Source organism: Oreochromis niloticus, linkage group LG4 (genome assembly GCF_001858045.2).
Source record: "Oreochromis niloticus isolate F11D_XX linkage group LG4, O_niloticus_UMD_NMBU, whole genome shotgun sequence".
NCBI lineage: Eukaryota > Metazoa > Chordata > Actinopteri > Cichliformes > Cichlidae > Oreochromis > Oreochromis niloticus.
In genome coordinates, this window is record NC_031969.2 from 27,079,371 (window position 1) to 27,090,255 (window position 10,885).

General features: G+C 38.7%; 1 protein-coding gene and 1 long non-coding RNA gene across 2 annotated transcripts; one reads left to right on the top strand and one right to left on the bottom strand.

Annotated features, from left to right (window-relative positions):
- The first annotated feature begins 1,745 nt into the window (after window positions 1-1,745).
- LOC102079655 (uncharacterized) lies at window positions 1,746-2,517 on the top strand. Its single transcript, XR_269168.4, has 3 exons — window positions 1,746-1,842; window positions 2,085-2,233; window positions 2,365-2,517. It is a non-coding gene; the product is annotated as an uncharacterized LOC102079655 (long non-coding RNA).
- A 5,358-nt stretch (window positions 2,518-7,875) lies between these two features.
- On the bottom strand, window positions 7,876-8,816 carry rprml (reprimo-like). The gene has a single exon (XM_005468874.4). It carries the CDS (start codon window positions 8,324-8,326, stop codon window positions 7,991-7,993), a length of 336 nt encoding a protein of 111 aa, XP_005468931.1. The 5' UTR covers window positions 8,327-8,816; the 3' UTR covers window positions 7,876-7,990.
- Window positions 8,817-10,885: the final 2,069 nt, after the last annotated feature.

The window sequence follows — 10,885 nt, forward strand, 5'->3', positions numbered from 1 at the left end:
GATGAGAAAACTAATAAACTATGTTTAGTTAGCGAAATGGCCTCAAGATAATTCTTATTGCATTATCCTGTGGAGCCCTGCCATTCACATTAACTATTCTAAATGATACATTTTTAACAGAAATAAATGAGACAAAGTGTAAAAATACTAGCATTTATTGTAATCCATCGCCCTGTTATTTTAATTAAAACACCAACAGCATACAGGGATGAGCAATACATTGATACGATCTTTTTAAACTGTGTTATTGTGATGATGTCAAAATTAATGAGAGTAAGAAAACAGTCAATGTTGGATATTTCTTGTGGCATGATGAAGGGAATGAATGACAGGACACAGAGACAAGTTAAAAAATTAAGAAATGATAAGCGCGGATTAGCTGGTACAAAAGTCCAAAAAAATACAGGTAATACAGAACAACCACGATAACAGTATAAGAATAGTGAGTTGTAAATAAATTGCCAGTTCAGGCTGCTTTATTTGTACACAGCAGATCTAGTCTGCAGTAGGTGATTCATCCATTCCCACATTTTTCAAAACACATATGGACAGCAGAAAACAGATAGTGATTGATATTTATTTTCAAATTTTGTGTATTTAGCTACTGTAACTACAAAAAAAAACAAACTTTGTCACTTTTTTAACCACTGATGGTTGTAAGTTAACTGCTTTTGACAAGCTCTATCCTATTTCTCTGCTAAGATCATCTGCTGTATGTATATGTATATGTATATGTATACTATGTGCGAAACCAGTCATTCTCCTCTGACATTAACGAGGCATTTTTTTACCCAGAGAACTGCCCCTTAATGGATATTTTTTTTTTCCTATTCAGACCGTTCTCTTTAGAAATGGTTATGCATCCCAGTGGTTGAGAAAGCCCAGTAGCAGTTTCTGAAATACTCAGACCAGCCTGTCTGAATCCACCAATCACTTAAACCACATTTCTTCCCCACTTAGACGCTCGTTCTGAATTTCGGCATTGCATCTTAACCATCTCTATGCACCTAAAAAGACTGAGTTGGTGCCATGTGATTAGCTCATTAGATATTTGCATTAATAAGCAGTTGAACAGGTGTACCTAAAAAACTCGTATGTCAAATATGAATCAGGCCCTGCAGCTTTCTGACACTAATTCCCTAAAGCCACCAGGCTCCTGAAATATGTTTTAATTATTTGCACCTCTCGGTAATATTTAATCATGTTCATGCGCTCACACTCACACATTCACAGAAATGGTCATCAGTGTTTGTTAAAGGGTTAGCTCATTCTATTAGCGATCATTTATTCATACCCCAGGGGTGGTTGGAGAAGGCCATGCATGGAGACACCCAGCAGTTCCCTCTGCTTCAAAGCTAACAGCATTAACCACATTAGCTGGATGCTCTGTTGAACGCATTAAAAACAAATAGCATCACTGTTGCTTGGAACTTATTGCATTTGTTTTGTTTGTTTGTTTTCTTTATTATCCCATTAGTGCGATGGTGCTCGCTGGAGTTGTTGCCCCTGTAGTTCATCAGATGATGACAGAAAGATGATTTGAAGTTAAAGTGCTTATCATTAGCCTATAAGTCTGACTCACTTTCAACCCTCCTCACACTTACACACACAGACCCCCCCCCACACACACACACACTTTTGCCCCTCACCCCCTGCGGCATCAGCTCAAGAACATGGCCATTACCTTCCCCGGTTCCTATGGCAACACCACCCTGCAGCTCTTATGTGGAGGTAGTAGTAGCGTGTGTATGTGTGTGTATTCACAGTCACGTGTGGCTGTAGGTGTGTGAGCATGTTCGCGGTGGGCTAATGCTAGTTTAGATGATGTCATCAAAGAGTATGGTCAGTTTAATGGTTTAATGTTACCCACTTCCTCTCTGTCACTGCTAAATGTATACCACTCACTGCTTAAAAAACAGGCAATAGACGTTTTAAGTTTTAGGAAATAAATGCTCACGTGTTACATGTCCATTAGTACTAGTATTCATGGGTTCGCAATGCTTTCTGATTGATCCCTCATGCTGTAGGTCGTAAATCTCTGATAGGGTGAGTGGACTTTTAAAGGCATTCTGCTTTGTCACTAGGAGCCATCTGAGGTCACCTTGGCAAGTTCGACACCTTCTCACTAGCATTGATCTGCAATGCTGAATAAGAAAAAGAGATATATCTAGATGACAAGAGCACAAGGGTGACACACTGGAGCTGAAACAGAGTGAAGGACAGGGCAGAGAAGGTGAATGTTATTCTCTCTTTGGTGGGCCACTGTCTGGTACAAAGAAAGGTAGAAAGAAAGCCAGAAAAGCAATGTGAGATAAGGCTTTGAATATATCTCCTCAGACTCTTCTTTTTTCTTTTCTCTCTAAGGAGCAGGACTGACTGACAGACAATCCGCACCACCACCACCACCTCCTCTCCTGGCTGTGGGCAAGCTTTGTATAGTGCTTACCACCACCTTGAGCTAATTAACACATCTATATGCACACTCTGAGTTTATTAATAAGAAATAAACTAGTTTGCCACAGACACCAATTATCTTTCATTTGGCAATTTAAGTGGTTGGGGGAGGTGTGTCATAGGCGATGGGAAGGGTTTTAATGGTCACGCAGTACAATGGATTTGCAGTGGAAATCAATAGGATGAAGCGCCCACTGTCCCCATGAGAGGACGCAGTCATTAGAGAAAAGCATATTAAGACCATTTGCCTTAGACAGAATGAGCTCCCATCCTGTTGGATGTTTACTTTTGTTTATTGTGGGCTTGATTAGTCCCATGATGATCTTCTCCATCTAAGGCAGCCAAGCTGGTGTCTTTGTGCCTCAGCTCCCTCTCTCTTCAGTACTCCTCTCTGAATGCAGACTTAATCAAACACAACCTGTGCCAAGCTCCCTTCTTCTGTTTTGATCGGATCTCCCCTGTGCAGAGCTGTCTCCTCGCTCTGACTGTGCCTGTACGTGTACCCAGATGCAGAATTTGACCCAAATGTGATCTTCGGCTAAACACAGAAACAGAGATGAAAGATTGCTTAGTGCAGTGTATGACTCGCCATCCCTCATGAGAATTAGATTTAACCCCACCGCCGGTCGGTCTGCACAGACAGTGAACCTCAGCTCTACTGTGCTCCATTTAAAAGTTTCCTTAGGGTTAGAGGTTCATTGGGTGATTTAATTTTGAATAGTTTATGGTCTTCTCAATGAAAGATTAAGCACATGGGTAAACAGCATGTCTATATAACAGTGAGTTACTAAATGAGCCTCTTTTTCTCTCAGTGCATAAAAGCTGCATTGCAGAATCAAGCTGTACCCACCTCCCAGCCTGCTAAAGATCACACTATCACTGACTTTCGGTTTGTTTCATTTTATTGCAAACATCTGTTCCTTTTGCATATAATTAAGCTCTTTACACAAAACAGCACATGTGAGAGCTAAACCTGTGAATACTAAGCATTAATTTGCATTTTGTTTGTAACAATTCACGCTAAATGGACTAAAAATTGAATTGAGTAGTCCCACCTTTCAAAAGTGTAAAAACCTCCTTGAGGTAAGCATTTCTATTAATATTCTGCTTTCAGAAGCACGCAAATAAAATAAGTGCCCGCAACGGTTAAGAAGAGAATAAGAAGGGGGATAATTAATTTCTTTAAAGTGTAAAGCTTTTATCGTTCTCTATTTTCACTCGCAAATTACCTTTCCTTTTATGCCCCAGGGCCACGCTTTCACTTGACTAATTCTTGAATCAAATATTGTCACCTCGTTGTTGTTCTTTATTTCCTAATTTATTCCATTATTACGCGACAGCATGTTTTTTTTGTGTGTTTGTGAAAATAATGGTGTTGCCACTTTATAGAAAAAGATGGGTTTTTTTTTTTGTAAAGTACAGACAGATAAAAGCCATCAGAGAAGGAGGAGTGGACAGACCTGCTGGAGTGAGAACACACTGACATACTGACAGGTGAATTTCAGGACTGGACAAGTACAAAAAAAACCCAGTGAACCGTCGCATCGACCAAAAACTGGGGGAAAAAATGCCTAAGGCTTGTATCTGACAGCACAGTGTTATCGGTTAAATTACGCTCACATTCAAGCTGAGAATATGCCACCATAGAAACACATTTCCAAGTGTGAAATGCTGTAGGTGTATCAGTTTGTGGATGGTCTGAAACCCATTAATTAACTGTTTATGTGTGTGTGTGTGTGTGTGTGTGTGTGTGTGTATATATGTATGTGGGAAACTTTTCAAATTCATGGTGTTGTGGGTACAGAGTGAGGCAGTTTTATTGTTTGTTGTTCATTTGCCTGCACATAATAGGTTGATTTAAAGATTCATGAACTTGAATGTAAGGACTGTTGGTCCCCTGCTGAATGGCACATGGCACAATTTGCATGGATGATGTGGAGAAAAGGCAGTGAGTCTGTTTGAGGGCATATCAGCACCTCTGTGCACGGATGCCTATGAGTTTACACTACATCCCCCTTTTTTTTGATTGTTTGTTTAAATTCCACTGATTTTGATGGACACAAGAGGTCATGCAACATCTTTTGAAATGACTGCCAAGTCATACTTTTTCTATTGTGTTCATGCACCTAAGGGAGAGAAAGAGAAAAAGACTGTTTACATCCACCTGTGTGAGATATGAGATATCGTTTCCATTCCTCATCTTCATTGCATGTATTATTACTTCCTCCTTTGAATACAGCACATCCCATTAGAAACAGAATGAATGGGTCTGTGAAAGGCCACTTCATCCTTGTGGGACCTGCGTCGGCATAGAGAGCAGATCTTTTGTGCGTCTTGCCCCCTAATCAAAAATGCCGAGGGAATTAAAAATGGCTATCTACGCAACGTCGCTCGTCCTGACAAATAGATGGCAGAACAAGACACTTTCACAAAGATTTCAAAAAGATTCTTGCTCAAAGGCAGGCTTCACGTGAGAGCTATCTTTGTTATGGTTAAGTGTCGAATGCCACAGCCAGTTTAATCACCTGTATTTCTGTCATGAGTTCAGTACACCGTTCATTATTTTTTTGTGAGGTCTGTGTTGTAAAAGGTCAGCAGTGATGCTTCTTGACAGTCAAATGTACACTTCTGGAGAGAGATCTCGAAGCGCGACAAACCCTTGCCAAAGACACAAGTGCACACATTTTGATTGGGGTGAAGGGATAACATGCTAATGTGTTATTCCTGCACTGCTACATTAGCCTTTTAATATCCTCTTCATGCACTTGTAATAATTAACCATGTGTCAACCTTAGCTGACGCAGTCTTAGTCACAATCATAATTATGTTTCCTTGTAAAGTTCAACCTGCAGGCCCAGTAACAGTACATGATGTTCTTCTCTAAACAATATTCTAAAATTGTCTCAGATCATTCAGGTGATGACAAGAATCACCATAAAGATGCACACTGACAACAGATTGTAGACATGCGGATTTTGCTCCGTGGTAACTCTTTAACATATGCATCTGTGATAGTGGGCGACTAGCAGTGCTCATAATGTGACAATTCACAGTGGGTCTTTGGCAAGAAGGTAAGTAATTTTAATTGGCACTCAGCCAAGTCAAGAGAATAAGCATTTATGTGAGAACATTACAGAAGATTCAAAGAACGGGGATTTACTTTGAACTGTTCGTCGTTTGAGCGGTACAATTACTGGCTTGAAAATATCTGCAAATGAATAGAATTTGTAAGTTATTATTTTCACATGCAGGCCAACTATGGATGACTGATTATGCAAGTAAGTGTCATATTACCAGTTATTCACATTATTTGCGTCACCTTCTTGTTGTCTTGATGTACAAGCAAACACCTTACATGTCTCATACAACCTATAGTGTGTGTTTCTTGAATAACTGCATGTATTTTACTCCATAAAAATATAACATAGATATATATTTTACTGTAAAGAACTAAAATATTATTTTGAATAGAGCCCACTTGTTGCTGTGGTTTCCAGATCATAACAACCATACAGTTAATGCTATGGGAAGGTTTGAGATAGTGTTTTTGGTTTAGTGTGTGGCTTGTTGTACAACAGTTAATATATAAATGATAAAAATATTCACACGTGCCTCCCTGTATCCAGTAGACATTTATGAGAACAATATCAGGATAATTTTGGATTTTTTTTTTTTTTGAGTATTGACTAAATTAAAGGATTTTGAAGAAAAGATTAAGTAAAAATGAATGTTTTAATAGAAATTCTCTCTACTAAATGAAAGCGGCGAAGTCATCTGGTCTCCTGTTTAGAAAGTCTGGATACACCACACACTGCAGTTACCTGTCTCTAAGAAAACATGACACTGATCCCAGTAAAGTTTAATCATTCATGCTTCCATATTATTTTCTCTTGGCTTGACAGTTTTTCATGTTGTGTTGAAATAGTGTGTGGAGTTGTTCTTAGTCATTAAAGTCTAATTATCTAATGTGTTTTATTAATTCATAGTGTTTGTCTGAGATACCTTTGTCAGAGTTTGATGGTCTGTTGAACACGCTGTCTTGTGTGCATGGTCAGTGGACACAGGTGTGAATGCATGGGTGTGTTTGTAAGGATTCATCTACCCAAGCTCTCCTAACAAGTACTGAAAAAATAATGAGAACATCGGTTGCTTCAGAGTGGGGTACATCAGAGAGAAAGAGGAGAAGATACAGATACATATAAGAAAGAGATGTTAAATTGATTCAAAATGCTGAGATGAATTCAGTGGTAACCCAAAATCTTTTTCTCTGTTTAAAATTCAAATAGAAAATGATATCTTTTGGTTATGAAAATACAGGGATGTACCATTAAAGGGAAAATGATGTATTAAATGAATAACAGCAGTTCTTGGATGTCTGTACCTGTATTTCGGACTGCTCCTCAAATTCCACCTACGATAAAAATTTTCTGTCATGTGGTCATTGTACTTTTTTTTTCCATACATAAAAATTACCCTGTGAATGCTTAAAGTGCCCCTACATCAGGATATCACTGATATAATGCTTTTACTTTGTGAATAATCAATAATCTGATGTGATGTGAAAGACAGAAAGGTTATTCCACACTTCTGCTCAGATCCGAGCTTACATTTTTTAAAAGAAGGTCAACAAGGTTCTTCAGAGATCTGTATAGCACAGGATTAATCACAACTGAATGTTAAGGAGAAAGACTTTTTTAAAAAGACTTCAAAATGCAATTACAAGAGAAATAACACTGTAGCCTTTTCCTCTGAAACATGTTCTGTTTAAAAACAACTAAATAATACAAAGTGCTAATTAATTAACAGTTGACAAAGCTTAAGATAGTTGTTACAACTTTTTTACTTGCATGCCGCAGTTTCAAGTTTTTGGTACAAAATAATTCATGCAGCATCGATGATTTCAAAGTGCAAAACAGATCCAAAGTCACTTTACAGAGCAGTTAGCGAGCATGCCAAGTAGGACCAGAATCACTCCATAAAGCTGTAACGAAGTTTGTTGAAAACCGGAGAGGCTTTTCATACTCAAAGTGTACCAAACAAGAACAAGAAAAGAAAATCAAACTTTGTATAGAGAATACACACATACACATCCATCACGTCCACAGAGTACACTGGCAGGCGTGGAACTATAAAAATTCACAATCATGCTTTTGGACGATTTTTTAAACCAAACATTAATAATCATTCGAAATTTACCAGAAGAAAAAAAAAAAAAATCAAAAATGAGGTAACGGCTTGTAAACATGTTTTTTTTACTTTGTTCAAGTTGGCAACGATAAATTCACTCAAAATATTCAACAGATCGGCCCACGTGTAAACAGCTGCCCTTATTTTACGCACAGACTTTACGCACAAACATTGGTCGTTGGACTACTTTCATGTAGTCCTTTTTTTTTTCGGAAGGTCATGTTTTTGCATATCTTAGTCACAAGGACACACTTTGATAAGTACATGCAGATGTAGATCTTGATCTGCTGTTCGAAATGTGCAACAGATCCCCATACCGGTTCTCCATCCACCTCTCCATCTAGGTGAACTAGCTGAGCCCAATCATGACAGTTTCCACGTCTTTGGAGGGTCTCCGGTCCCTTACCAGAAAGTTAATCATACTTTCCGACTTGATCATCAGGTTGCACCCAAGAAAAAATACACCGAACACTACAGTGAGTGACAACACGCACAGCACTGCGATTTGCACCACACGCATTACGAAGAGTTTGCGCTCGTCTTGCAGCAGTACCAGGGACCCTCCGCCGTCGCCGGTCACCACGCTGTCGGTTGCGTTGCCGGAGTATGTTGCCAGGGTCCCGGCGAGGCTCTGACTGCCGTTAAACATTGCGTCCTGGGTCACGTTGAAGAGGGAAACATTCATCTTTTGTTGTGGGTTAGCAGCAAATCACGCGACTCCAACTGGTAGGCAGACAGTGTCACCATAAAACCCCGACTCCGAGCAAAACTTAGTGTCATATGACTACTGAGACAAAAAATAAGAGGAAGGTATCGAGAAATGACAAGCTTTTGAAGTCCAGTTCTGCAGCCAAACATCGAGCTTTGCCAAAGCTTCGGTGCGTAATGACCACATCCACATCACCGGACCGCTACAGTCAGAGAGTGTCGGATCAAGTAATAACCCAACTATGGTAAGTTTCTTTAATTCAGAGTCCAAGTTTCTCTAATTCTTCGCGAGTCTTCTGCACAGGAAGGAAAGTGCAAAATGGTGTTTCCCGATGGTGTATTAAGAGACACTCCCTGCGCACCCGAGCTCGCCTGCGAGCGTTTTCTTCCACTGTGCCAAATCTCTCGTGCCTTTTAAAGTGATGATGAATTCTCCGTGGACCACAACACCGCTCCTCAATAGAGAATGCGGTCAGGTGGCTTTGCATAAAGCGCTACTGCATACACAAAAAAGGAGAGAAGGAAGGAAAGAAAGAAAAAAGACAGAAAGAAAAAAGAAAAGAGTTTTCCCTACTTGTTTTTATTTTACTGCCACCTGTTTCAAATTCATTTTTTATTGTTTTTGTTTGTTTGCTTGTTTGTTTTTATACTGATCTGAGTAGTGTAATAGTTCTATCTTTACAAATGTGAAGATGTTTTTTAAAAAGCATGTAAAGGTATTTCAGATACACCACGAATGGGGTTAAATGGGTTATTAACAGATATTCTGATCTCCTTGAGGAACATAATACCCATGTATGCACATTTTAATGGCTGTACAAATCACCCTAGTACTGATTGAGACATACATTAACTGTGGTGGCTTCTTGGGAAAATATTTACCTCGATGAACATTGTGCTCAGTGAGAAATAAGTTGACTGCCACCTGCACTGAAAAATAACTGAGAGGTGTTAATTGAGTCTAATTGGTTTTTGGTTTTTGTTTTTTTCGTTGTTTCTGAGTAAGATGTGACTGTGGCTTAGGAGGTGAGAGAGGGAGCAGTATTTGCAAGCTGTAACTTGGAAATGAAGACTTGAACTAATAAACTTCTCTGTGTTTTCCTCCAGGCTGCTGCTGAAATTAAATTTCTGAGCTCATATTTATTGGAATGTGTTACTCAAATATTACTTTGACGTTCAGGTGTAAACTGTTGGTGGCATGAAACAGAAATGAGAGCTTTCATGCAATTGTATCAGTTAAAGATTTTTTAATATACTGGAATATCTTTCTATATTAATAATGTTATCCTCCTGCACTCATGCACACATAATGTGAGGTTTCATTTTAGTCAGTGACAAATATATGAAAGTATTTGTGGAGTTTCCTATTGAGATGTAGGAGTTTTAATCAGAAATTAACCTTTAAAAATAGCTGAAAAGAAGTAGTATAATCAAAGTAGAGAGTATTAAGCTGCCTTGGCTGAATAGGCACCAATTTAATATTTATTATCTCACAGCTGCTGTGACTTCCTCAAACTGCTGATATACGACACAGTTATGCATGAGCACATTCAAATTTTAAAGCAAAGAAAAAAAATGTTTTTTCTATTTTATTCTAATACCTCACTTGTTTGGTTGTGAGATAACAGCGATGCATTTCAGCAGATTAATGAAAGAAGAAAAAAAATGATCCTCACACATTATAAAACTCACCAAGAGTTGTGTGCAGAGTCTGTCAGATTAATCTTCTGTTTGTCTAAAAACAACGGCCATGAAATTCAATTTAGGGTGCTCCTGATTTCTGGGTAAGCAGCTTTCAGCCACCGACTGACAGGCATGTGTACAAACAATAATTCGCTCAATCACAAATACTTTCCATGAGCCTGGGGGTGGTTTACTTTCAGATAATTTATTAATGGCTGACAACAGAAGAACAATAAGTAGTTTTTTGTGTACAATAAGATCAAATCATCTCATTAGCCTTTCGATTTGGTTGCTGCAAATTGATTGCCAGCATGTAAATCAGTGCTGTACAATCTGACTTTGTTCTATTATTCACTTTAGTGTGATTATAGAAAGCAGCTTGTACTTACACCTAATCTCTCTGTCAATATGTAAATCCTCCACTACAGTTCAAACCTACCAATGCTTCCTCGAGGCTTTAAACTACAGAACTTCAAAGAATGTGCAAATGAGGAAAAAGTAGTTGCAAAATCAGCAGGAGGAAACTTCAGTTATTCTTCTGAACTAATTAGCAAATTCTGACACACAAGTACAAAGAGCTCATCGTGTCATTATTAAGTGGTTTTTCAAGAAGTTTTGCACGTTAGAAGCTTCTTAGACTTCATTAACCTGTTGCTTATTTAAACTTCAAACTCAGCAGAGCGTCAGAGGCTTTCCTGTGAATGCCTCAGATTTCATTGATGCAGCAGTCACAGGAAGAGACATAACTGGAGGTTATTGTTAGTATAACTGTAGATGAAAATATATTCATATGAGAATGCATACATGAATGTGAGTGCCCGACTTGTTCCTAAGCAACAGTAGACCTGTGAGC

Coding starts and splice junctions, on each gene's coding strand:
- rprml (XM_005468874.4), bottom strand. CDS start 8,326: ATGAATGTTTCCCTCTTCAACGTGACCCAGGACGCAATGTTTAACGGC.